At 36.3% G+C, this 27,673-nt stretch overlaps 1 protein-coding gene and 1 long non-coding RNA gene across 5 annotated transcripts in view; one reads left to right on the forward strand and one right to left on the reverse strand.

Moving 5' to 3' along the window:
- Positions 1 to 537: 537 nt before the first annotated feature.
- Positions 538 to 27,673, reverse strand: part of CAMTA1 (calmodulin binding transcription activator 1) — a 62,797-nt gene continuing 35,661 nt past the window's right edge. For all 3 annotated transcript variants that reach the window (XM_074218570.1, XM_074218569.1, XM_074218568.1), the window contains exons 4-13: positions 27,373 to 27,451; positions 26,801 to 27,116; positions 25,871 to 26,394; positions 21,696 to 21,883; positions 20,650 to 20,896; positions 18,140 to 18,211; positions 14,459 to 14,652; positions 12,255 to 12,329; positions 9,081 to 9,111; positions 538 to 4,835 (exon numbers count right to left, since the gene is read on the reverse strand). In XM_074218570.1, coding sequence (XP_074074671.1) covers positions 4,653 to 4,835; positions 9,081 to 9,111; positions 12,255 to 12,329; positions 14,459 to 14,652; positions 18,140 to 18,211; positions 20,650 to 20,896; positions 21,696 to 21,883; positions 25,871 to 26,394; positions 26,801 to 27,116; positions 27,373 to 27,451 — 1,909 coding nt within the window. In that variant the 3' untranslated portion in view covers positions 538 to 4,652. The remainder of the gene's footprint in view (positions 4,836 to 9,080; positions 9,112 to 12,254; positions 12,330 to 14,458; positions 14,653 to 18,139; positions 18,212 to 20,649; positions 20,897 to 21,695; positions 21,884 to 25,870; positions 26,395 to 26,800; positions 27,117 to 27,372; positions 27,452 to 27,673) is intronic.
- On the forward strand, positions 4,554 to 16,617 carry LOC141509214 (uncharacterized). Of its 2 annotated transcripts, XR_012474610.1 has the most exons (5): positions 4,554 to 4,844; positions 6,259 to 6,404; positions 10,098 to 10,200; positions 15,125 to 15,252; positions 16,338 to 16,617. It is a non-coding gene; the product is annotated as an uncharacterized LOC141509214 (long non-coding RNA). The 2 variants fall into 2 exon arrangements; XR_012474609.1 differs by lacking the exon at positions 4,554 to 4,844 and having other exon boundaries at positions 6,192 to 6,404.

The following is a 27,673-nucleotide window of genomic DNA, read 5'->3' on the forward strand; positions in this document are numbered from 1 at the left end:
GATTTGTACGATCTAAGCCCTCCACCGAGAATCCCAAAGATTCAGCTTCTTGGAAATGATTGACAGGTGCAGGAATAGCATTTTCTCTGTTGCTCGTGCATTCCCACCTTTTCTTAACTATGTTTTTTGGTATAATATTTGTCCAGTTCCACACGATGTTTGAATACAGCCCTAGATGAGGATAACCGCTTCTTTCTGAGAGAAGGCAGCCTCTCACAGATTCCTCCTGGTGTCTTGTTCTCCCATGATCCAACAGAAGATTGAGTTCCAAGATGTCTTGCTGAACAAATTAAAAGTTGTCCATGAAAGTGCAAATGCAATGACCAAAACATTACTGTTAAAATCCTGCAGTTGAGCTTCCGAAAACTGCAGTGGGTTTTATTTGTTTTGTTTTGTTTTGTTGTTGTTGCATGTCTCTGCTAAAAACAGAAAATGAAAACAGTCTGAAAAGCAATGTCACATTGCTACGGGATGCTGCTGCTGCTGCGGGTCTTCAAGTTCCTTGGCCTTTTTCAATTCTTTCACTCTGAAAAAATAAGAGATGGCTTTGTAGTGTCACTATTTCCAAAGGAAGAAAGAGTCTTCTAACCATCCCTTCTACTATGAAGCATACCCCATGGCATGGTAGAGAGTCAATGGCCAAAAAAAAAAAAAAAAAAAAAAAAAAGGCATTTGTTAGAGACTTGGGAGACGCAGGGGACCTCTGAACTGCTAGAAAATAAGAAGACACTAAGAAGGAAGAAATGTTTCACAGGCTAATGATTCTATGGTTATGATTAGTCTTCCTCTCATTAAGCACTGCTTCGATTTCACATTGTAGGAACACAATAGAACCAGATTCCATTATCCTATTCCATCTGATAGGAGGGTAATGTGTTGAAACCAGAAAATCAGAACCAGCAGCTCTTCCAACTGGTTTGACTAACATTAGTGCCTCAAAATCCAAAGAAGTTGTCCTACATAGTTACCTAAGTTGGGGAATTGAATAGACACAATTTATTCAGCTTTTAAGTACATAGATACTGAACTAATTTTTTCTGACTTTGTTAAAGTCTTGAACCTGGGTCACATCATTGCATGATCTCATTTTTTTGGTATTTATTATAGGAAAAAATCATTTAGCATAATTATCTTGAACATATCAAGGTTTTTATTTTGTTTTTATTTTATTTTTATTTAAGTCAGTGGGGTTAGGTGACTTGAGTGTCTGAGGTCACATTTGAAGTCGGGTCCTCCTGACTCCAGGGCTGGTGCTCTATCTTCTGCGCCACCTAACTGCCCTCTCAGGTTTTAATAAATTGAATTTGTGACTTGGTTTATGTGTCTATCATCTTATAATGCTATTTTACTTTTAGCAGATAGATTCTCAAAGTTCTCACAGAAACAATTATATTTTTTAGATGAAATATTTTAAATACATGAGTGTTAATGAAAACATTCAATAGTGAATCTTTTGCAGAGGAAGATTCTTTTTTGAAATCTGCATTATTAACCCCTACTTTACTACTTTGTAATTACCTCTCTGGGCCTCAGTTTCCTCATCTATAAAATGAGTTTGGATTAGATTATTTCCAAAGTCCTTTCCCGCTCTTTCCCGCTTAGAATCTTTGATTCTAAATTTGGATTTTTGTGTATATGGTATTCTTGAAGTAGGGACACACCTCTATGTTATAAAAGGAAAAACTGAGATTTTACTAATTACTAAGAACTTGTCTTTTCCATGATCTGTTAGCTTTTATCATTATACTGTTTTCTCATACTTAAAGATACTTTTGTCATTGTGTCTGACCTATAGTAGAGCATTCTGAGGTTGTATTGGTCTGATCAGTCACAGTTGGACACATTGTAATTTGTCTCTTTGGTCTTCTTTGATAATGAACCACAACAGATTGGTAACAACAAAACTGTAAAGAACAGTACCAGTGTAACTTATGTTTTTAAGAAAGTAAATAACTTAAGAAAGTTAAGTAACAAATGTTTTTAAGAAATGTTAATTTTGAATTTTATAAAAGGAATAATTTAAAATACACAGGGAATCTCACCATTTAGAATTATCCTGTGATTAATCTTTCACAAGGTCTATAATCATGTAATTTGCCAGTTTCATAAATTATTTCTATATTGAATTTGCTTAAAGGACAACTATACAGAAATCTCAAATGTACTCAAATTTTGAAGTAATGCTTTATATTTCTTTGTTTTTTTATAATTTAAATGGCATAGAAATCTTTTTCAGACTTGAAGTTAATCAAAGGGAAAGGAAAGAGGGGTTAGAAAATAAGGAAAATATTAACATGATCTTCTAATTCATCAATAATACTAAATGTCTGGATTTTTAAAATCTGAATGCTAGGTTTTTCCCAAAAGAAAATACTATTTAGAAAAACATCTAAAGCTGTCAGCTAATATCCCATTCCTAGTGTAGCCTCTTAAAGGGTGTCAGCAGAGTGCAAAAACTGATAGATCCCACCAAACCAGAAAGGTTTTGAGTAACAGCAGCAGACTGATCATGTCTGTCAGACAACTAGCTTAGCTGAGGTTTTAGACATTCATGACTCCAGATGTTTGACTCCAAAAACCATCTATTAAGTTGTAGCACGATTGTAATCTGCATCAGTGGACCTAGTATCCATATTGATAAGATTTTAGATCCTTAAAGTACTGAAAAATAATTAAATCAATTGAGAGAAGACTTGTATTGCCTAGTACGAGAACATAATACATATCTTGCTCAAATTTTGAAACTAGTAACTACTAAATTCTTCAGAAGTCACAGGATACTTAATTCAATTTGTGACCTGTTAACTCACATTTATATAACTCTTAAAGCTGTACCAAATGCTTTATTTGTACCAATCCTGGATGTACACAATGCTTTATTTGTAACACTAGAAGAGAGTACATATATTGACTCCATTATTACAGATAAAGAAACTGAGGCTTAGGGAGGGTGACTTGTCACAATCAGAATTCAAATCCAGATCTTCTGGTTCCAAGTGTGCGGCCTTTCTATCATGCTACATTCCTTTCCCAACAGAGGGGCAAATGGGAAAGGAAATTATAGAGACACTAAAAATTTACAACAGGGCTGTGTTACTTTAGTTTCTCTTAGGGACCACTAAAGTGGCTAATGTGGGAATCTTCTTCTCAAGGTGACTTTGGAAGGTGGATTATTAGAATAGGTGTTGTATAATGGAAAAACTGGACAAATCAGACTTTTTCTAGCCCATATTTTTTTCTAAAATATTTTGAGTTATAATTTAATAATAATTTTTTGGATTTTCTTTAAAAACTGATCAACTGAGGTTGTATTCTTTTTTTTTTCTTTTTTCTTTTTTAGTTTTTGCAAGGCAGTGGGGTTAAGTGGCTTGCCCAAGGCCACAGTTAGGTAATTATTAAGTGTCTGAGGCTGTATTTGAACCCACGTACTCCTGATTCCAAGGCCAGTGCTCTATCCACTGTGCCATAGCCACCCCTGAGGTTGTATTCTTAAAGTGATTTTGAACATTTGATCCTTGGACTATATCCAAATTCCTGGGAAGAGATGTTCTGGATTGAATGAAGCCAACATAAGAAAACTAACTTAACACAGGATGTTAATTAAAAATTGTACTTAAGATTTCCAAGGCATCAATAATTCAAAATATATATATTCTTAAAGAATTCACTAAACAGGAGCTTAATTTTGGTCTAAATTTTTACACACTTGTTTTTGCTTTTCTCTGATGTGCCCAAATGACACCAAAAACAATTTGATGGGGGAAAACTAGCCAAAGTGTATCAAATAGACAAAAATGAAAGTTTTGCCTATATTTTTCTACTTTGTGACTAATCAGCTAAAGGTTCCAGCAGGGAATTACCACTTTAAATCATGTTGTTATGGGGCAGTGCCCATTCTGGAAGACTTATTAATGAATTAAATATCCCAGTTCATTTATAGAAATAGAGCCAGTGTCATTGCTTTCACAACTGCATTCCAGCAGACATTGTCGAAACAGAACCAACAGTACTCCTGTGTAATGTGTGGCCTTCCTCAAGATCTTGAACATAACAAGAGAGTAGTAGTCTCTGCAGGTACCTGGCAGTAAGTAAGGGTTTAAAGGCAACATGGGTTTTCTTTTCTGAACTGCACTACTACTGGCAAATAGCAGGACAGCTGAACCAGGCATGGCAGCCTACCCTTTGTAAGCTTTTTGGCCCTTGTCCGGACCTGCCAGCTTTGAGTTGAGGTGATGTCTTAGGACAGCACGACTTTTGGAGCTATAACCATTTTCTCAAACTTCCCAAGTGTACTAAATTGAAAATGATCCCATAGTTGAGATTTTGTCCCAGTCTTATCCGACAATGTTGCATCATAATGTACTGAGGTGATGTAGTAAGCCACAGCACTGAAAGCCAGCAAAAAAGCCCACATAGTGGTACTTCCATAGACGTCCAATGATACTTATGAACAAATGGAGAAGGCCCAGTTAAGAAACTCGGAGCAAACAATGGCTTCATGGTTTAAGCATAAGGCAAAGCTGCTTCCTTATATCTACTCAGTAATGCTCAGCCAGAGAAATGTTCAATGAGTCAGTGAGGTTCAGCAGAGAGGTTCTCGCAATGCTGGCCGTCGGTGTAGGCAGGACAGCCACACCAGGCTTTCTAGTCAGTTACCTGTTGCTCTTAGAGCTGAAATGACTTGTGGGAAATTTAGGAAAAGGGAGATCTTGCCATTTTCCAGAAATCTCATTTGGGTTGCAAAAAAAAGACAGAAAGGCCCAATAAGAATGACACCCCAAAGCATGCTGTCTGCAATTTAACACACACCTCTGTGTTCCAAAAACATTCAGTCCCTGCAAGAGGTAAGCGAAACAAAATTACTTTGGAGATCTTAATTGCACCCATGATGACACATCCCATGCTCAGTTCTTGCTCTTTATTCAATAAGTTGGGTCACTGAGAAACTGTTAATGTCTCTTGTTATATCTCAAATGTAACGATGGGAAGAATGGGGATATAACCGATACATCAGCTTAGAATATTGTTTACTCATTTCATTATGTATTTTTATAGGTATTGTTAAAGAACTGTCACAGAGAAATGGATGCATAAATTAAAGGACTAATCCCTGAGTTTGGACCTCTTGAGGATGTTTCTGATAGCTTTTTCTGGTCGAGTGCAGAAGTAAATACTTACCTTGGGGGATGGCAGCATCTGGCACAGATAGATTCATTTTCAGAACCAAGCTCAAACAGGGAAAGCTTTGGGTGTTCTTAAAACCATGATCAAAATGCATTTCAATTTCCACCCCACCTTGCTGCAACCTGTAGCTGGTACTTGCTGCATATGGTCCTTTTGGATTGTTGGACCCACCTTTGTTGAAAATCCATCAAGATAACTAGGCTAACAGTTCACAGGGTTGGTTCAAATAATCCTGTTATCCCTGCTGCTATATTAAGGGAAGACAGGGATTGGTTTGGGAAGTGCTTTTCAGAGAAAGTGTATTTAATATTGTTTTCCTGTGAGTACTTCCTAATATCAGAGAAATTTCTGAAGGAATATGTGTTGGAGGGAAAATAGGGAAATGATTTTTATCTCTTGAATAAGAGAGATATTATTTTTCAGGCCAGCTGCAGCCTCAATACATTCAGGATAAAGATGGCTGTGTAATGTAGATTATTTACACTTAGTTCCTCCACTAGAAGGGGAATCTTGTTTTTTCCTGCTATGGGTCTGAATAAATAACTTTAAAAAAATTAGAATAAAGTGCTTATAATCTAACTGGAAAGTGGTCTCAAAGACATCTGTAATCCCTTTTTTGGCAATTCTTGCCCCTTTAGGTAACATTTTGCTTAAAACGGTCTCTGAATTTAGCATAATTTCTAGGATAAACTTTAAAAAACAACAATAAAGTTCACTTCTTTATCTGTTAGCTTCTAAATCATATATCATTCATAACCAAAAATCTTCTGGAAACTGAACCACTGATAGGGAAGGCTGAGTCAAAAAGGGTCAGACTAGAAAGTATTTGGTGGGTTTGCTTCATCTTCCCATCTTAGGACTAGAAACTTAGATGAACATAGGATTCTTTTCTGGAGGTTCCATGCTTTTGAAGTTGACATTGGAGCTATTGTGATGGCATTCTGATGATAAGTAGCTTCTGTCATCAGCATAATCTGAATCAAATACCCTGATGTTACATTCTTTCATACTGTTTTTCAGAATAGCAAAATTATATTTCTAATAATAGGCAAATTTTACAAATGATATTTTCAGATGAAAACTCCAGAGATGTGAATCCTTCGCCCAGAATGCCCTACCTCTAACTGCAGTTCTGACCTGGGAACTGTTAGCAAGACCATCTAGCCTGCTGTGATCAAGGAGAGAGGAGATCTTAGTGGTAACCAGTCCAAGCTTTGAATGTAAGTTATTCTTCAACTTACGTGCTTAGGCGAAGATTACTCTTCTAGAAGGTAGCTAAATACTAAGATCTCCTCTACTCCTATCTTTCAAACTACCTATGGATTCCAAGTCATGATGCTATGATACTCCAAATTACCATGCATGAGTGTTTCTGGAACTCACAACAGAATGCAGCAGGCACTAAAGAAACTAAGGAAGGATCTTTCATTGATATTGATAATCATTTCTAGAATAATTCATTCTTAAAGAGAGTTAACATACCAGAGACCAGCAAGCTTCAAAAATGCATAAGCAACCACCAGATTAAGATGCTGACTCCTCACAGCAGGCTATTTTAATTGCATGTATCATGCAAGATACAAGTTACTATTGGTATTAATTCAGTTGAATATTGTAGCATGCATGAGTTCTGTGTGTGTGTGTTTGTGTGTGTGTGTGTGTGAGTGTGTGTGTGTCTGTGTGTGTCTGTGTGTGTATAGGTTAAGAAAGCACAGGAGAGAAAGGAAGAAATATCACTTTCTTTTTTTTTTCTCTTTCTAACAACATATAGTAAACCAGCTTTCCCACACATAACCTGAAACATTCCAATTCTGAACTGATCTAAAATAGTCAACATAAAAGAGTTAATTTGTATGATTATAAATATATTTACTTCTAAAAACTAATTTCTTAAATCCCAATTATTCTGAATATATGAAGATTTGAAACTTTCATGTGTGAAGGGGAATAAAATAAATGCTTATCAGAACTGGTCAGTTCTAAATTAGTTTCATGAAAGCTCTGGCATGGTAATTCACTTCTCAAGACACCCCAGAATTTATGTGATGACATTACCATTCCATTCCCAGAAATTAAAATTTAATATGAACATTATATTAACATTACTTGGACAGTTTATTTATCTACCTGAAGTCCATTATATTTACTGGTAAAGACTTTGGATAAAGTTTTAGTTCCCTCAGATCTTGTAGCATCTCAGTATGCCTATCTTAATTGAATCTTAGAATTCTGTGATCAAAGAAATTTAAATTACAAATTTAAAAATCTATGATGTGAGTTGTGGCATACAGCTTTAATCTCTGCTCCTGGGGAAGGCTGAGGCTGGTGGATGACTTGAGTTTAGAGTTCTGAGCTGCAGAAGAGCTAAATCCCTAGTCAGTATTATGTTGAGCCAGTCCCTGCGAATGGGAGAGCCCCCAGGCTACCCAAGGAGCAGGATGCTGGCCCAGGCAGGAAAAATGGAGTAGTTTAAAGCTTCTCTACCAATCAAAATTGAACTAATGCCCATGAATGACCAATATACTTCCAGCCTTAGTAAGATAGATGTAGTCTTAAAACATTTTTAATTAGGAAATAATGATAAACTTTATCCAAAGATATGAACACTCTTAAGATTTCAGGGATTGCTACTCTTCCCCAAACTACCATTAAGTTTATAAATGACTAGATAGATGGGTGAATTTGAGAAAACAGAAAAATATAGCCAGTTGATAGAATTCCACCTTGATATTTTAGATCCATCCATTTCTCTACAGGTAAAAGGCAAGAAAAATTTCATTTCTCCTGTAAATCATAGGATCCTGACCCTAGGGCTAGAAGGGACCTCTTGGGGGGACCTATTGCATCCCTCTTATAGAATAAGTAATTAAGGCCCAGAGAGGAAAGGTGACCTACTCTTCCAATAGGAAATGAAATTCTAGTCAGCTTAGAATGACTAATCTTGACTGCTCCTAAGTATTTAATAAAACTCACATCACATTGTATTCAACTCCCTTACTGAGCACTTTTAGAGGAAGAACTGCTTTGTCATCCAGCGTTTCAGGAACATCGGCCATAGTGACTTTAAAAGAACAGCCCTTTTTCTCTGCAGCTAATCCTGCCTATTACATAGTTCATTAAAAATACAAACTTCATTGATGTTTATCCTTGGTACAGTTTAGGACATTGGGTTATGTGAGGCTTAGTTATTCAACTCTTCTATGTGTAACATTCACTTAATTCACTTTTTGAATTTAAATGCTGGAAATTTAGTTTGCTTATGACTTTGTAACTATAATCTTAATTATTAAGAAGCTGGATTTGAAAGGGCAACTAAATTGAGTGTACTGACTTACCTCAAATGGCAGAGAAAGGAGACATTTAGAAGATGAAACTTAAGAAACTAACTAATGGGGAAGATTTATTTTGGCCAGGAGAATTCTGAATAATAGGTCAACAGAAAAATGATCTAGCTGCCCCAAAGTAATAGAGGTTCCTATGAAATGACTAGGTTACTAATATATTCAGGTGGCAATTAAAATTATTATAGCAAAATATTCCTCTTAGTGCTTTTTGATACTTTTCTTTTGTTTTAGTGCAGACCCATTTCAAGTTCCAAACTTGTAACATCAGCCATTTTTATACTGAAGTTTCCTCCCACCACTTTCTAAGCATGCCCAGCGGTGGCTCCAGAAAGAAGGCCCTACATATGTATTCATGCACTATCTTATCTACTGCACGTGTGTTGTTCCTGGGTTAGTAACTGCAGTAGGGTTAGTTTGGCTTTGATCTCATTTCATGGAATTAATTGATGTGATACTTTCTAGCAAACCTAGGCTGCAGCCCCATGCAAGCAAGCAGAAAGCAAAGGAGTTAAAATGGAAGAGAGGAACTGGCTAGCAGGCAGCTAAACTCACCCTTTTGTACAGCCTATGGTCCGCCAGAGGGCTTTAGACAGTAAAACAATACCAAACAGCTATTAGCATACAAATGTCAGAACAGAAACCTTACAAATAGTTTTAGTTAGACAAAAAAGAAGACCAAGTGGCTTTGTTTTGGGGGAAGAAGAAAAAAAAAGGGAAGAGGTGGCAGGAATGAGAATGAGGTGGAAATTCTGCAAGTGCTTTCAAAAAATCTGAATGAAATATATTTTGGACTTTATATTTTACTTAGTATATATAGTTTAAGTAAAATGGAGCTAGCAGAATTCACTGGAAATAGGAAAGGACTGCTTTTTCTTAAGTTAATGAAATTATTTCAGGTCTTCTGCATTTGTCTTTTGTAGTATAACCCTATTTTAAGAAGAATTTTTACTAAATATTGAGGAGTCATAAACACAGCAATTTCTTCTAAATGTATGAAATGAGCCTGTAATTAAGGGGGAACAAACATTTTTAAATTAGATTTCCAATAATGGGCTTAGATTTTGGAGATTTCTCCAGATTTCAAGAATCATCATGAATAATGATTCATGGGTTGTTAAATTTGATTCCAAATTTTATGTTTTTAAATTTTTATTTATTTATTTAAGGCAGTGGGGTTAAGTGACTTATGCCCAAGGTCACACAACTAGGTAATTATGTGTCTGAGGTTGGATTTGAACTCAGGTCCTCCCATCCCCAGTGGACTCTTATCCACTTTGCCACCACCTAGCTGCCCCCAATCCCAAATTTCTTTGCTCTAAATAAGTAAAATCTGGACCAGGAATAGAATTAAATATGATAAACATCAAAGGTATGGAGATTGTTAAAACTGCTAAACAGAGAAGAGAAGTTTAGAACCCAGAGCAGATCATCTCATGAAAATTAGATTTCCTGTGACATTATAATAAATTGAGGTCTGAACACAAAGGAGATTAAAAACACTCTGGAATTCTTTCTCATTTGTATACAGAAAAGAATAGCGACTGAATCAGAGATTTTTTTGATTTTTAGGCCTAGATCTTCTGGCTGAGGAAATCCCTCCACCAATGTATGTCAGCACTTTCTCTTCAATTTTAACAGTCTTGGAGAGTTACCAGGGCAGGTGCTGAGAAGGGTGAGTCTTATACACCTAGTCTGTGTCAGGGATGGAAAATGTACCTAGATCTTCTATGGTATCTACCTATCTATGGTAGGCTCATTAGTCAGTATGCCATTTATCTTTCTGAAAGAATGATAATTCTAAAAGTAGAGAGAAAAAGAAAGTAACACAACTTTGGATGCAGTCTTTCCATTTTTAAAGTCACTTAAAGGTTCATAGGACCATAAAATGATTGTTTAAAAGCTAGAAGAGGACCTTAGAGGCCACCAAGGCCAACCCTTTTCTACAGATAGGAAAACTGAGTCTGAGAAAAGTGAAGTGACTTGCCCAGGGTCACACAGCTGTATTAAGTGACTGGGTCCAGATCTTCCCGAGTCCTAGTACTCTTATTATTGCACCATTTAATTGCACCATGTATTCTGACATCAGTCACTCAACTTATTGAGACCCAGCTATAGGGAGCAGGTTTGGTAGGATGGAACCTGAATGAGAGACATGATTAGTTCTTGATTTGTGATCTTTAATGATTTGATTTTTTAATGTGCTGATTTTTAAGAGATAAAGTTGGATTAAATGAAGGAAAAGTGCAAATACAGAACAGGAAAATTCCAAGTGTTGTGTTAAGATAATTAAAAAAAATGCATCTGTTTCTGATATTACTAGTCACATGCAAGAAGGAAGCATATAATTCTAAGATGTCTGTGGAATCCCCATTCCTTCCCCAAGTAGATTTGCTATATTCCATGTGGGAGGAAAAAAAAGATAGGGGCTATAACAACTGTACACAGCCCAAACACAGAAAACCTTGGCATTTTCATAAAAAAAAAGTTACCCTTTTTGGTTGTTATATGAATGCTATTAATATATACATGGTATAATTATAAACTAAAGAGATTTTTTGGGGGGAATGTAAAAGAAGTCTCTTTATTGTCATACTTGGCCTTAAGATATAATTTCTAGTTTTTCTTGCATTTCAGAGGATTGTCATTAGTAATTTGTCATTTCTATTATTCTTTCACTTGAGTGTCTCATCATATAACACAATGAGATAAGAGATCCACCATTATCACAGTTATCCGACATAGAAAACACAAGGAATAAACCAAACCACCAAATGACAGAAAACAAATTCTGCATTAAGATATGTTAGACCCCAGTGCCTTCCAGAAAGATTGACTTCATAAAAAAAAATAGTAAAACCAAGATTCTGATAGTCTAAGAAACATACTTCTATGTGAGAAAAGTCAAATATACACTTGTGCCTAAAATAGAGTAAATTAAATTACTGACCAAGAATAGGACCTCAACAGTAATCTCAAGTAATGGAAACAAAAATAAATATTTCTTCTAGGTACAAACCAAGTACATAACCTGAGTCCTCAAAGAAAGCCCTAGAATTGTAGAAATAAAGAGAAACTGCTATAGAATGGGGTTACTGAGTCTCCCTGGTTTGTGGGGGGCACAGTAGCCCAGTGTATACCCCAGTCTTCTCTTAGTAAACTAAGTAAGCTAAGCTATGCTTCTTTACCTCCCTGTTTGGTTTTGATATTATTTCTCCCAAGCCCATCGAAAAATCAACTTTGACCAAGAGCAAATCAAACATTCTTTCCAGCAGAGGGCAACAGTACATCAACTATTTCACAGAAATCACTGCTCTATAATGGAAATCGTTAATAGAATCATTTCCTTGGAGACTTGAGAAATCCACTTGTTTTCTACTTTGGGGCACAGTTCAGAGAATAAAATCAGTTTAGGTATGAATGGAAGACATGAGGAGAGGAGAATAAAGAGTTAAATGGAAACTTTGAATTAAGTTAGTTTGGCTCAAGCAGAAAGCTCCTTGTACCCAATTAAATCAGCAAAAAAGCTATATATGACAAGTTAATTTTATTGTCCTACCTTTCAGTAGTTACCACATTTCACTTATTGCTACCTACTTTGGATGGTTCTTTTATTCCAGTGTCTTTTGGAAGACATCTGTCCTAATAATATACTGGAAGCTTATTTGATGAAGGCTAAGTCTGTTTTGTTATTCTTGACGGGTAAGATATATATGGGGACTAATGTACCTGTGGCGACAGCGGCGTAGAAACCTCATTATCTTGCGAGCAGCTTGATCCTGCTTCTTGGTTAGCAGACTGCTCCTGAAAAAATAAGTTAGCCCATATTATAGTTGTAGAAATCACACTATTCAAGTTATAATGTTTGTTTAAAAGATATTAGTATTGAGTCCAAGATTTAAAATTAAATACTTCATCTAGGGAGCTTAGAGTACAGGCATGTAGTTATATGTAAAGCAATGAATTAATCTACAAGAAGGGCAAAAGGAAATAATATGTAAACACTGTGAATCTAAGAGAGACTATAGAAAATTTAAAAATGAAAATGATTCTCAAAGATTCTTGATTTTGGTTAAAGAATTGATGTTTTCCTCCAACATTTTAAGCACTTAAAAAAATTATTTATAATAAATTTAATATTAAACATTAAGACCACTAGTTAAACTTGCTTTGTAACTATTTACATTAAAATAAACAAATTTCTCAAAAATGTAGTAACTTCTCATTTAATCTCTATATAAGTCTGTGTTGTGATTCTTCATCCCTTCATTTTCCTTTCATGTGGTTATGCGGTGATTTTTCAACTTAGACAATTTGGTAGGGGTGGGTGGTAGGTAGGGAGGAGAATTTTTTTATGCATGCACACTTTCTTCTATTGGTTTTATTTATGCTGATTTGCATCATCAAGTTCCTTAGAGATTTCTTTAAATTTCTTATATTTTTCGGATTGAATTTCATCAAAATGTTCCAATACATTAATGTACCACAATTCACAGTAACTGTTCCCATATTGTCGGATGTGTAGTTTTCATTTAGTTTTTTAAAAAATATAATAATAAATAATCCTGCTATGAAAATCTCTGAACAGGTAGTCTTTTGTTCATCTTTGATATAATTTTCATAGTTTATGCTCAATAATGGAATTTTGGGGTCATAGGATTTGATTATTTTTGTAACTTTTAAGTGAGATTACTTTCCAGAAACATTCTCCTCTTGAACAGTTGCTACCAGCAGTGAATGAATGCTCAGACAGTGCTGTTTCATTGTTTTAAAGACTTTTTATCAATTTGATGCATTGGAGGTAAGATCTCTGAGCCATTTTAACTTGTACTTCTTTGATTGTCATTAAGGCTGGGCGCTTTTTTCAAGTGATTATTCACTATCTGTATTTTCTCTTTTGAAAACAATCTTTCATATCCTGTAATTATTTGTTCACTGGGGATTTTGCACATTTAAAATAATTTGTTGTATTTAATATGTCAAATTTCTATTAGTTGTAGGTACCATAATTCCCCAAATCTGTTTTCTTTTTATTATATTTTATATGATTTTTATTTTCATTCATGTAAGCATATTTGTCTTGTGCTCAATCATTCCTCCTACTTAATATCAATAGATATTTATTGAATGCTTTATTTCAGGTACAGGGCTACATTAAGCACTTGCTGTGTCGGGCTCTGGGCTGGCACTTTACAACTAGGTGGTGCCATAGTGTCAAAAGCTCTGAACCCAAGTTCCAATTCAGCCTGACACTTCTTAGCTGTGTTGTACCTTCACCTCTGTCTGCCTCCATTTCCTCATCTATAAAATGGGGATCAGAAAAGTGCCTTCTCAGGTTCTTGTGAGGATCAAGCGAGATACTAATTATAAAGTTCTTTGCAAATAGTTGCTCCATAGATGTTAACTATTATTGTAATGAAGGAGATAATTTATCCCCTACAATTAAAATAAATACATTATTCCAATTCTTCCATTTTAAGTAGTTCACATAAAACTATATTTTAAATAGTTTGTTCCAAACACTGCCAATGTTTCATATATATATATATATATATATATAGATATAGATATAGATATAGATATAGATTTTAGGTTTTTGCAAGGCATTGGGGTTAATGGCTTGCCCAAGGCCACCCAGCTAAGTAATTATTAAGTGACTGAGGACAGATTTGAATTCAGGTACTCCTGACTCTGGGGCCGGTGCTCTAGCCACCCCCAGGACACAATATTTCATATTTCTGTCTTTTCAGGCATAAACTTAGTTCTTGTCTTTCAGAGTTCAGCTCTGAAATTAACATTGAGCCAACTGGACATTGGAGATTTCCCACACAGACTTCCAGTCCAAACCAAACTTGATGGGCTTTGAGCCTTGACCTGACCTGGGTTCCCTCTGCTTAGCAATGGCACTACCTTCCCAACTTTATCCCACCCACCTGAGCTTCTGTTGTACAATGGTAGCTGCTCGGCGGCTTTGCTTTCTTTTGCCACATTCCTTGTAGCTCCGGTAGTACTGTTGGATCAGCACAGCAGCACGTCTGCTCTGCTGGAATTTTTTCTGCTCATAATAGCTTCGGAATTTGCTCTGGATAAGGATGGCAGCCTGTGTCATCTTTTTATAAAGTGCATACTGCAGAGGAGACAAAAACAAGCTGAGTAGTAACAACAGGAGAAAGACAAGTTTTTCCATACTGATCAAGGAGCCTTGTTTCCTTGGCATGTGCTTTTAGGGAAAGGAGAAGCTCTCTTTTCATACACTCATCTAGGCCTTCTAAGGATCTTTCCACCTACCTTTCCAAAATGCAAAATGTAACAAATTCCAGCTCAGGTAACCTACTTCTTTAAAAGTGTTTTCCCTCCACAAATACCAAAATATTCATTTATAATTTTTATAAAAGTATTTATACATAGCAGCAGACTTAAATACTTATGAAATTAAAAATATGACACTAAAAAATTCTGGATGTTGTATGAGAATATTTATAAATCACTTTTGTAGAACAACTTAAGCTTATTTTTTCCATGTGCCTCCCATCTCACAAAACAAATAAAATTTGCTTTGTAATTAACACCTTGCTTGTGTCTAATTTTCTATCCATAAGGAACTTTATGGCTGAGTCACAAGTTCCCAGATACAAGGATTATCATGAAACGCTGACACCTTCAATAAAGCTGTTTCCACCTGCAATGATTAGTACCCCAAATAGCAAGATGATGGTGAAGCAATAAGGTAGGACAGCCTGGGAGATAACCACAGAAGATGGGGCCAAAGGAATCCAGCATAGGAGCCAAACACTGTTTTGTTTTGTTTTTTTTGTTTTTATTTCCACCGTGCCTACTGTGTGTCCACAAAGAGAAGGTTAGGACAACCCAGGGCTGGGGTTTTCTTCTTTTGAATGTCCAACTCTGAACATTCCAAGTTCCTAGTCTTTCAAGAAAGCTATGTCCAATTTTGCCAAAAAGGGCCTCTGCAGAAAGGTCATGATAAAGCCCTCTTCCTACCAGAATATGCTTTGCCACTGAAAGGAAAATGTTTATGTCTTGCAGTTAAGACTCCTTCTGTAATTATGAGGTGAAATGGAAACTTTTTATTTTCAAAAAGAGATGTTGGAGAGAGAACTATTTCAAGAGGATCTTTTCAATTCTATAATCTGTGGTATAACATAACATTTTAGTTATACAATTCATACCACATTTTGCCCTGTATACTTTGTATTTTCAGAACCAAAAAGGGTCCATTAGAGTATTTATTTAATGAATTTATGAGGTAAGCCCTGGTTGATAATAATAGTTTTTTATGTTCTGAGACTGGCTCATAAAACCTCCCCCCAACCCCTCTCTATTAAATAAAAAAATCACTCCAACACAGTGAAAACTCAGAAAGGTTATTCACTGTTAGGTATCCCTGATGTGAGGTGGTATGATCACACTACACAGTCCTCACTGATATTGGATGCTGCTATCTTAATTCATCTAAGGAACTATACTTTGTTTGTAGCTGATAATGAGTGTGAAGTTTTTGACTCTGGTGGAATGGTTGGAAGCGTTATTTGTGTTTATTCGTTACCTTCAAGGCTATCCATGTCAGCTTGGGGGGAGAAACAGAAAATACAAGATTAATGTTAGATTGGTGAATTATAAAGAAAAAACAGAACCAATAAAGCTACCAACAAAAATTAATTTAACCTGACTATATAATGTCTAAAGTTATAGACAAATTTCTTAAAGTTATTTTTCTTTTTAATTTTTTTTGGGGGGTAGAGGTTATCTAGAAAAGCTTATATTTGAAAATAAATGCTTTTGATATGATTCCAGATGTCCAGCTTGCGTATGAGTGTCAGCTGCTCTATGCTGGGGAGCCCACCTGCAGCACAAGAAACAATGCAGCTTCCATGCTGCTGAACTACAGGTACTGTGGTGTCAGCGTTTGCACAATAAGCCTTCATTTCCTGGGATCATGAACTCAGCTGAATATTGCCTAGAGAGTCTCCTTCCTTCCCTCCCTCCCTCCCTCCTTCCTTCCTTCTTCCATGTGTTTGTCCTAACACATGAGACTCAAGTAGCTCCTATTGGAACCTAAAGTCATGATTCATAACAAGAGAATATAAAATCAAGAATGTCTATGTAGATTGGTTATAAAACTTAGAATTTTATTTTCCTAGAAATAAAGGGAAAAACCTGCCTAAAATAAAGACCTGTAAAATATTATTCTGTCCACTAAATATACTGAATTTTAGAACAATTTAGAATCACAAGTCAAAAATATTTTTATTTTTCAAACTACCTGGATAAACATAATGTTTGATGTTTATGTAATTCATGTTAACTATGTGCTTCAAGGTCAGAGAGTTGTTCAAAAGACAATTTTAAAATTAAAAGGAGTTAAATTTGTAGCTAAATAAATTTGGTATGGACTTCATTTCTGAATTTGGATTTTCATCCAGGCTCTTGTATCATTTCTAAGGGACAAGTTAAAAATAAATTATGGCTCATGTGACAGTTAACTGTCTTCTTTTGGTTTAAGTTAAGTCTTAAAATTTTAAAGAACATTAATTGATTATATAGTAAAGGTATCTTTTCTGTTTGGGAAAGGAGATAAATAAGGATAAATATACTGTCTCTTAGGAATACTGTAGAAAGCCGGGAAAAAGGAACATAGATTTTGTGAGCAAAAGTTGATATATTTCCTAGCTGTCTATTTGTAGGTCTTCAGGTATTTGGCAATGGTCTGATCTCAGTGACACAAGAGTTGAGTGGCTATAGTAACCACTTTTCTTGACTAGAATACATTATCTCAGACTGTTGGAACATTCATTTTGAATGACTGTTTATATTTTGGGGTATGAAGGATATTTCCACTCAGATGTGTTTTGTTTATCTTATAGAAAAGGAAGTATGGAAGAAATTATTTCAAAGGTTTTTGGATAAGATGATAGTGGCTATGATTCATAGTTTTATAGTATAAATACTGTATTAATATAGTATTCAATTATTTAAAGTATTTATAGTATTTAATGTATAAGTGTTATGATTTAGAATAATTTAATAATCATCTCGTATCTTTTATCTAAGAAAATGAATGTAGTCAATTTTAGGTTTTCTTTTTTATTATGAGTACATTCTCCTTGTGAGGCTGTTAGAGAGCAGCAGACATTAGTAATCTCTACATTTAACAGAGAAATTGAAGATGTGTTCTTTTCAAACATAAATTAGAGCTCAGTTGTTTAACAGTATTGCAACTATTTGCTTTCTATATTATTTTATACAGTTCTTTTATTAATGAGCAAAAATAAAATATAAGTACCTCCCTGTTGCTTGAAATGAAATTATACGGTATGTTAAGTGTCAAGATTCTATGTCAAGTCGGTGATTTTATTTTAAAAGGGTTTTAAATTTGGTCAGAAATCCTTTTGACACATAAGAGTTTGTGGAGAGATGAGTCATCTTTATTTTTTTAACTATTTCACCCTTGCTATTTCTCAAGACAATCCAAATGTAATATCTTCTATAAGCCTTGGAAATTGTGCTGACTTGCCAAGTCACACATAAGTCCTTAGCAATCTTGGTGGCACTTTTAGTGAAGTGTTATTTCCTTTTATAAAGCAAAGCTTATTTACCTGTTTGTATTTTCTGTAACAACGTTGAATGACAGCAGCAGCAACTTCCTGCTGTTCCTGTAACGGACGACCCTAAAATATAAGGAGAAAAGAAGGAAATAGCAATGACTTCATCCATCTGAATAGAAAATAATGTATCTGAAAATGTCAACTTTTCACAGTCTCCTGAATATTATATAAGGCTGCTACTCAAAGTAATTAAACCCATTATAAACTTCGTTTCTGGGTTACTGCATGTTTAGAGGATTCATTCTAAACATAAATAAGGAAAACCAAGCCTAAATCTGCCTCTTTATAATTTTTCCTCATTCCTTCTGTTTCTGCCTGCTGGGGATGAGTAATGAGCAACAAATCTCATCCTTTCACCTGACAGATCTTAAAATCTTTGAAGATAGGGATTGTGCCACAGAGTCTGAGAGCTGGAAGATACCTTTGTGGGCTGCTGTTCTGTCTCTACCACAGTACACCTGATGATATCCATCATTATTTCAAGACCACCATGGAAGGGGAAGCCACCACTATTTGAGGTGCCCCATTCTAAATCTGGACATTAACTGGTGGAAAATTTTTTCTGACTTCAAGCCCAAATTTGTGTCTTTGCAACTCTCTTCTGTTGTTCCTGGTTCTGCTCTCATAGGCCAAGCAACACAGCTCGATTCCTTCTTTCATATGGCAGTTTTTCAAATACCTGAAGACAACTGTGATGTCACTCCTGTGACTCCTTTTCATCAGTTTAATATTTCCAGCTCCTTTCAGCCTATTCTTATATGATGTAGACTCAAGCCCTTTCAAGTTCCTCATTATTTTCCTTTGTCTTCATCTCCAGATTATCATTAACCTTTTTTTTAAAGGTTTTGTTTTATTTTTTTTAGTTTTTGCAAGGCAATGGGGTTAAGTGGCTTGCCCAAGGCCACACAGCTAGGTAATTATTAAGCGTCTGAGGCCAGATTTGAGCTCAGGTACTCCTGACTCCAGGACCACTCTATCCACTGCCACCACCTAGCCGCCCCTGATTTTTGAACAAAAATGTAGAACTCTATACTTAATATTATTATTTTTTTATAATGGTTTTTTTATTAAGCTATCTTAACAAAATGGCACACCTCCTTCATGGTGGGAGAGAAGAGCCTATACTTAATATTATTGAATATCATCTTATTAGATTCAACCTGATATTTTAGATTATCTTCTTGTATCATGATTATCATTCAGCTAAACAAACTATCCCATTCAGTTTTGCATCATCTGCAAATTTGATTAGTGTGCTTCTATGTCTTTATCAAATTATTGATAAAGATGTATAAATAACCCAGGGCCAAGTACAGATGCCTGTGGCATTCCTCTGGAGACTTCTTGCCACACTGATACTTAATCATTGGTAACTACTCTTTGAGACTTGCCACTTAACCAGTTCTGAATTCAAATAACCGTTATTGTTTAGTTCATATCATTCCATCCTCTTCAAAATAATAGCATTACTTGCTGCTTAATTAATTAAATTAATATGTAGGTGTTTAGCTGTGTCTGATCATTTGTGACCCTGTGTGGGGTTTATTTGGCAAAGATAATGGAGTGGTTTGACATTTACTTCTCCAGTGGATTAAGGCAATCAGAAGCTAAGTGACTTGCTTAGGGTCACAGAGCTAGTGGGTGTCTGAGGCCAACTAGCTGCATGAAACACCTTTTCAAATGTCTACCATAATAAATCTTCTCTTCATTAGGCAAAACTTCCCTAGTCCTTACAGCTGATCCTCTTAAGGTGTGACCTTGAGACCCTTTACCATCCTGGTCAGCCCTTTTTGGATGTTTTGGAGTATTTAGTTATTTAGCATGTTATCACCAGTTAGTATATGACTATTACTGTTAACAGCAGACAAAATAATGGGATGCTGTGGCAACTGTCCCTCTGTGATTAAGGTTACTGACATCTAAAGATTTTTGCACCATTGATTTTAAAATATGATTTTTGAAGGATTAGAGAAGAGAGGAAAAAATGCAACATTTCTTTCATTTAAGAAAGGATATACAAAAGTAAATGCTTGTTTTAATTCCCTTCAACCTTGACCTTAAAGAATTAGTACTTTTTTCTGTTAGTTTGGTAATTAGTTTTCATGCCTATATAGTGGCAAAACATGGAATAAAAGACACTGAACAACTAGAAATGAGTTAATCACACAGAAGACCATGAAGAGCTGCACTGCTGGCATGGACAGGCTGCAAATGAGGCCAGTGAAAAATAGGAGTTAAAAGCACATTATCAAGAAATTGCATGAGAGAAGAGAAGATGGACTGATCAGGGAAAGAGAATGAAAGAAGACAGATGGACAATCAGGGGTTCCACTGGTGCCCTTTCAGTACTAGAAGAAATTAAGGAAGACAACCCACTTATCAGGTGGATCCCTTCTTCCAAATTTATGGGAGGAAATGCATGAAGGGCACAGAGGATGGGTCATTAACATTGTTGGAGGGAAGACCTGAATTGATGCTATCAACTGACTGAAGACTCTTACCTTGTATTTTCTGAAAGCTGTCTGGACAAGCTTGGCAGCTTCATAGAGTTCTCTCTGTTCGTGATCAGACAGAGTTAACTGAGCAAACTCATTTTCTACCTTTTCACTGGTGGATGCACTCAGGAATTCAGACCAGTCTGCCGCTGAGGGTAGGCTTGGTTTCTCAAATGCCATTTCACTGTTTGGTGAGCCTGCGGGGCTCAAGCTGGTGTTAGAAGAAGGGGTCAGGGGCTCATTATATAGAGTTCTGAAAAAAAAAAGATAGACAACCAGAATAGCAGATTAATTGGATGACTTGTGGGGCTTATTTGTGACCTTGTTAATTAATTTTCAGTCAGGAAGATAATACATGAAGGGAATTTTATATCTCAAAACTACATAAAGAATATAAAAATATTGCAAACTTAACAAATATACTTAGCTTTTTACAATAGGATAGTTTAATACCTAGTTTTTTTTAACTTTCTTGCAATTCAACTGAGAGAAAAGAAATGTGCATGAAAAAGATCAAGTGTTACAATTAATTATACCGAATTATTGGAGCTTGGGGTGAAGGCTCAACTTGTGACTTCATGGGTAGGGAACGCCCAAGGTAGAAACTTTCTCTGCCACTCTAGTAGGGTATAGTCAGGACACAGAGAGCTAAGTGACTTGTCCATTGGTATGTATCAGGGACGGACTTCTGGCCTTATATGAATTTATGTCCCATGAGAGTTCATAGAAGGAAAGGATCTATGGGAGATGAAATATTTGGGCAAATCTTCTTTCAGGAAATGGGTAGGATTTGAACTGAGCCTTGAAGAAGGGTCCCTAACATTTTAAAAACTCTTTTTGAATTTGGGTCAACTATTTTTTAAAAAATATTATGTAAGTGTTTTATTTGTTTTATAATTATATACAATGGTACAATACCATTTTTTTTTTGCCCATTCTCGCCAGTTGGTAGAATCAAGGGAGCAGATCAAAAGCTGCCCCAACCTATCATTCCACCACCATTTAAATACATGAATTTATTGAATGTTAGTGATCTGTATAGCTTCACTGACCTGATCTGTGCAGCACTTGGTAGATGATCGACATCAGCAAGGTAACTGGCCAGCCAGCTCATTGTGCTGCTAATGGTTGCAGCATCGGTCCTCTCTGTTGCTGGGGGCTCCAAGGGCACAAAATTCTCTCGCTTGATCCGGTCCGGTGTTGCCTCAATAATGTGTTCTGCCAAGGTCATCATATTTACCTTAAGAAGAAAAGAAGGGCCTGACATTTCAATTCAATTCTTACGTCTTGTCTGTCTCTCTAGTTCTATGATTATATAATCATTTTACAGGGATTATACAGTATTCTTTTGAATGTGTATAGAGACACAAAGAGACCCTGGGATCTCACTTCAAGATTATAGGTCTCGATTCAAGAACTCTTAATTATATTCCCATCTCTAGGTTCCATCTTTGAGACAAGGTCCTTGAGCTTCTCTCCTCAGAATCAACACAGGCAAATAACACAGACAAACCTATCCTGTAATTTATTCTGAATCAGATTGGTGCATGTCAGAAAATTCCTGCCAATAATATTAACCTAGTGACTTGACTGAAAAAAAAAAAAAAAGGAAGTCATTTACCTTGTTTACTTTAGTTTTCTTATCTATAAAATGAGCTGGAAAAGAAAATGACACCCCAAGAAAATCCCTAAATAGGATCATGAAGAATCTGACATGACTGAACAACAGCAAAACTAATAGTAGATTATATTACTTTCTCTTAATTCCACTGAATCATTAACTAGGAAGGGCAATATAATTTAAATGATTTCATTCATTCATTTAATTGATAGCATACTTACTCTCTCGGTTACTCAGGATGTTACAGAGATGAACAAGATATAATCTCTTCTTTCAAGGAGTTTATCATCTAATAAAAATGCCATTTACACAAGTAACTATAACACAAGGCTGAATCTAATAAGTGTCATGAGAGATACAAACTAAGGGCTATGTTGAGGTTAGAGGAAGGAACTATTTCTTCTAGTTGAGGGCATAAGAGTCTGCATAATGGCAAAGTGATATGAATCTGGGACATTTAAGGATAGGTAGAATTTAAACATGTAGAAATTAGGGAGTAAAAGGGAATTCCTAATCTGTAGAGAAAAGACTGCAAATAAAGGCATGGAGAAAGGAAAATGTGGAGCATGTTCCAAACCTAGTATGTCATTTGACTTGGCTAGAAGAGATGGTGCATGAAGGACAATAGCAGAAAAAAGCTACAAAGATCTGTTGAAGCCAGATTGAATAAAACTATTTTGTGAAAAGGTCCTGATAAAAACAAAACAAAAAATCCCCACAATATTATGTTTCAACAAAATTTTCCAACCTTATTTTCTTCATGTGACATAAGAAGTTTTGTCCTAAAGTGCATATGCTCTTAAATTTTTTCACAAAATGTAGCTCTCAGATGGTTCTGAAGCTCTGTGGCTGACCTGCTTATCAGAAAGGATATATACAGCATCCACTTCTTCAGGTTGAACACTCAAAGACTAAGTTTATAAATTCTTGATCATCTGCACTTAAACTCCATAACACTTTCTTTAAAGTGTATTTTATAGATGCCAACATATTCATTTGGTTTATTCAGATTGTTCAGAGAGAAGAGTACACCTTATCGCCCTTATTTCCTTCACTGCATGTCTGTACTGGCTCAGGGGCTGCTTTGCTTTGCTCTTTAGAGTGTCCTTGGACTTAAAAAACAGAAAGGTTACAGAGTTTATTAGCAGCTTAAAAGGAGTAGTCCTTAGACTGTTAATGTCTTCTTGTCTTAAATAGTGACACTACAATCTCTCAGTACCTTCTGTATTCCTCTGGCATTTTGAATCTTTTTACCATTTCTCTCCAATTGGGCAAAATCTGATAATTTTTTTTCTTTTAGGTTTTTGCAAGGCAAATAGGGTTAAGTGGCTTGCCCAAGGCCACACAGCTAGGTTATTATTAAGTGTCTGAGGTTGGATTTGAACTCAGGTACTCCTGACTCCAGGGCTGGTACTCTATCCACTGTGCCACCTTGCCACTCCAAAATCTGATAAATTTTGATACAGATGGAGAAATTAAATGGCAGTTCTAATGAATTCTTCATGATTTTTAATAACAGTCAAGTGAAAATCAGTTAAAAATATTCTAGACTCCTTAGATCGAAAAAAATGTTGTAAATATTAAAATTTTAGTAAATTAAAATTCTTTTGACTGTTACTGTCCACTATCACTCAGAAATCATGTATTATCAGAATGCAGGCTCAAGTTACTTTGATTCGGGATTAGATGAAGGAAAGAAGCATCATTATATGCTGAATGATCATGAATTTAAGAGATGTTTTTGAAATAAAGTTTTCCATAAGGAGAAAATCCATAACTTTGTATTTCAAAGTCTTTTTCAGTACAAGCAAAAAAAAAAAATAAGATGAAGCATTATAATGAAGTGTGGTGTAACAAGAATAAAATAATGACATCCACTAGCTATGGAAGCCTTATTTAATAGCCTCATATCACATTACCTCCAGCCTGAAAATATACTCCCTGGGACTAACAACAATGGCATGATCATACGATGAATTTATATAGCACCTCTCACCCAAAGAGGCCAAGGCACTTGGCAAATAATATAACCATTAACTTCTAGGTAGAGAGCATCATTCTTCCTAATATACACACAGGAGACTGTAAGACTGCCATTAAGAGGGGGAAAATAACTTGGCCAGCAAAATAAGCCCAAAATGTTGAGTGGATTTTAGTGAAGTGACGAATGTTTTATAGAGCACAATAGGATAACAATCCTCCCATGTGACCTCATCAAAAAGCTTTGTTAACTTTGAATTGTGGTTGTTTTACTCACCTTAAAGCATCTTCAACAATAATAGAGTTAAAATTAAAATACCCTGAAATTTGGAAAACCTTGGAAAATTATCTATGACAACTGCTCCTCTTAGAAACTCTGCTTTAAGAAGTTAAAAATCTGTTGCAGTAGCTCAACTGTGGGGAAATTTCAGTTCACATTTCATGGATCCACAAGAGTAGATTTTGTAAACCAAAAGGATTCTCAGTATGACTGTGATTTGGTGTCAGGGAAGGAGTCACCATGGGGCTATAGCTTTGTACCTTAACCGTAACAATCTGGGGTCAATAGTCTTCTAGTATGTCAATAGGCTTTCACCCTTTTACAGAGGCTAAACATGATATCTGTACCAGGAAGCCAATTCAAACTCATGAGGACATTTATACAAATAAAATCTTCCTGATTTTGATATATATGTTAGGCCCAAGACCATAAAGTAACTAGTGCTTTCCACTATAAAATCAGCTATAGTGGTGGTTTCTTTGAATTAAAAAGGGACCTACCTGGGACCCCTTTTCAGGAATCAAGTAGAAAATAGCCATATATTCATTAGAGCTATTGAGGAGTTTATTCAGAGAGGGAGGGATATCTCTGAGATCTAGCTTAATGGTAGTTGGACCCTGTTTAGAATATTTGACTCACTGAAACAATAGTAAGATCTGATGAACAAAATAAAATCTGTTCTACAAACCAAAACAGCTACTTCTATGCTCTTATGCATATGTCAGTTAAACTTCTTAGCATTTCACTGGCTAAAAAAAAGTCCATGACCTTTGGAAACTGATGTTCCATTAAGGAAAGCAGGGGTGTTTTGGATTTAGAGTTAGGAGGTCTGGGTTCAAATTCTAGCACTGCCATCTGTGAGTTTGGGCAAACCATTTTACCTGTTTGAAGCTTAGCTGCAAAATGGTGGGGTTGAGGTAGAATGAATTAATGGGGTAGTGTAATTCCAGTGTTTTCAGAACTTATCAGACCTCATCTGGGCAGAGAAGCTGGAGAGGAAGGTGGGGGATGGTGAAGAGCTTTTATCTCTGTCATGTGAGGAGTTGGGGTGGGGACAAAGTGACTTCCTTAGCTTAGGGAGAAATGAGACAATGTTCTATGTAACTCCAGGGGACAGGCACAAAGTGATCAGTCTTAGGCTCAAGGTATAGTCAAAAGTGGAGTGGGTGACCTGAGAAGTGAGTGGGGTACCCTTCCTGGTAAGGGTCAGATAGTCATTTATGTTAACTGAAAATGGAGATTCCTTTCATAGATGGGTGGGACAGGACGGCTGCCAGGGACCCTTCCATTTCTGGGGTTCCCTTTTCAAGTCCTTGCCTCAACAGGTCTCTGTCAGAATTACTGACCTGTAAGTCATCCATATGCTGCAAGCAAGCCTCATTTTCCACATTTTCTCGGTATGACAACAATTCAGCATCTACCATCTCTCTGTCAGCCATCATTAGGACACTCATCTGTTCTCGCGGGCGAAGCCGGGGTGGTGCTGGGTCCTTGCCTAAGCTGGCTCCCTTCTGGCTTCCTGTTACCTGCACTGCAGACACACCAATGTAAAGGTCTTTGGAGTTCCACTTGACTCCAGGCTGAGCTCCAGAGCCCCGGAATCCTGCAGCCTCTGGAGTGTGAGGGGAGACTTCCCGGCTATAATCCCTTATTCCTTCAGTGGGACTGATTGTCTCAGAGACACATTGCTTGGAAGCGGGGCTCTGCTTTCTGATGCTTGGTTGTTCCAGACTCAGTGCAGTGGAGAGCAGTTTCTCCTGTCTTGGCTGGAAGTACTCAGGGTTCAACTTATGCTTTTTGGGAGCAGGATAATCTTTGTGGCTCTCACTGCTATAGTAATTAGAGGGCTCAGACCTAGGTCTTCTCAGCTCTGAAAGGAAAGCAGAAAGGGCAGTCAGGAGCAGTAATGGAACAAGAACTCTCATAGAGAAAGCACTTAGGAGATAAAGTTTAACGTCAGAACTCAAAATCTTAACCCAAGTATTGAAACATTTTAATTTACATTCACTAAGACAATTCTCTTCTGGGAAACTTGAATTTCCTGCAGGTGCACAGACTTCCTATTATCTTTGGCACACTTTATGGGGCAAGTAAGGGAGGAGCTCCCAGAGCTAAAGGGACAAGCAGAGTCAGCAAAGGAAGTGGATCTACATCAATGACACACATTGTTTTTTCAAGTAAACTTCAAGAGAGAATAAAAACCATAGTAAATTCTGAGAATTAATAATAGAAGTCTGAAGAAGGAATTATTTCAATTTGTTTGTTTGTTTTTTTACCTGGATTTGTACTTGCAATAACAGTGATTCCCTTCTGTGATTCTGAAGAGGTGATAGTTTCTCCATGCCACTGGGCTATCCAGCTGTCTGTATTGGATTCTCCACTCGGTGGGCAGTGGATTCTGGGGTTCTGTCCGAGCTGAACCTGCTCATCTCTCTGCAGCTGCTCCAGACATTCTGCCAATTTTACGTGACCCCGGGATCGGGCAATGGACAGAGGCAGCCTTCCCAGTGAGTCAGGAATAGAAATAGCCCGGCGGTCCCATTTGTACAACACAACAGCAGCATCCATGTGTCCCAGGGCACATGCCCACATCTAAAAAGTAAAGTGACAAGAAGTCTATCTTTTCAGAAAGCTTTCTCAAACTTGTTTTACTTTTAGTTGATTGGCTCCAAAATGCTCTCAAATTTTTGAGAATTTTGTTTTTCCACTGCCAAGCTTAATGGGATTATGTAAAATATAAGCATCAGAAATAATTTTAATAAATACCACATATGAGTGAAATATAACAGTGTAGAACTAGGCAATCCCCACTTCCGGATTAAGAAAATTCATGAAGCTTTTTCCTTACCAGAGGAGTGCATGAAAAATGATCCACATTCAAAGGGTCAACTTCCAGTTCCAAATCAATGCTATCAGCATGCTTAGTTCTGTAAGGAAGTAACAGGAATTTTTCAACAAATTATATATTTTGTTTGAAACTGACAAAATCAAAACTTTTTATGACAATGAAAACTGGCATCTAACATCCTGCCCCTAAAGAAGAGACCTGGCATTCCACTGGCTTGGAGAGTTGGGCAATTTGGATACAGTCAATGGCCTACAGGAAATCAAGGAAATCAACCTTAGGACTGGTTGCCCAGATCAGTGTC

The sequence above is a fragment of the Macrotis lagotis genome, chromosome 1, assembly GCF_037893015.1.
Source record: "Macrotis lagotis isolate mMagLag1 chromosome 1, bilby.v1.9.chrom.fasta, whole genome shotgun sequence".
NCBI classification, from domain to species: domain Eukaryota; kingdom Metazoa; phylum Chordata; class Mammalia; order Peramelemorphia; family Peramelidae; genus Macrotis; species Macrotis lagotis.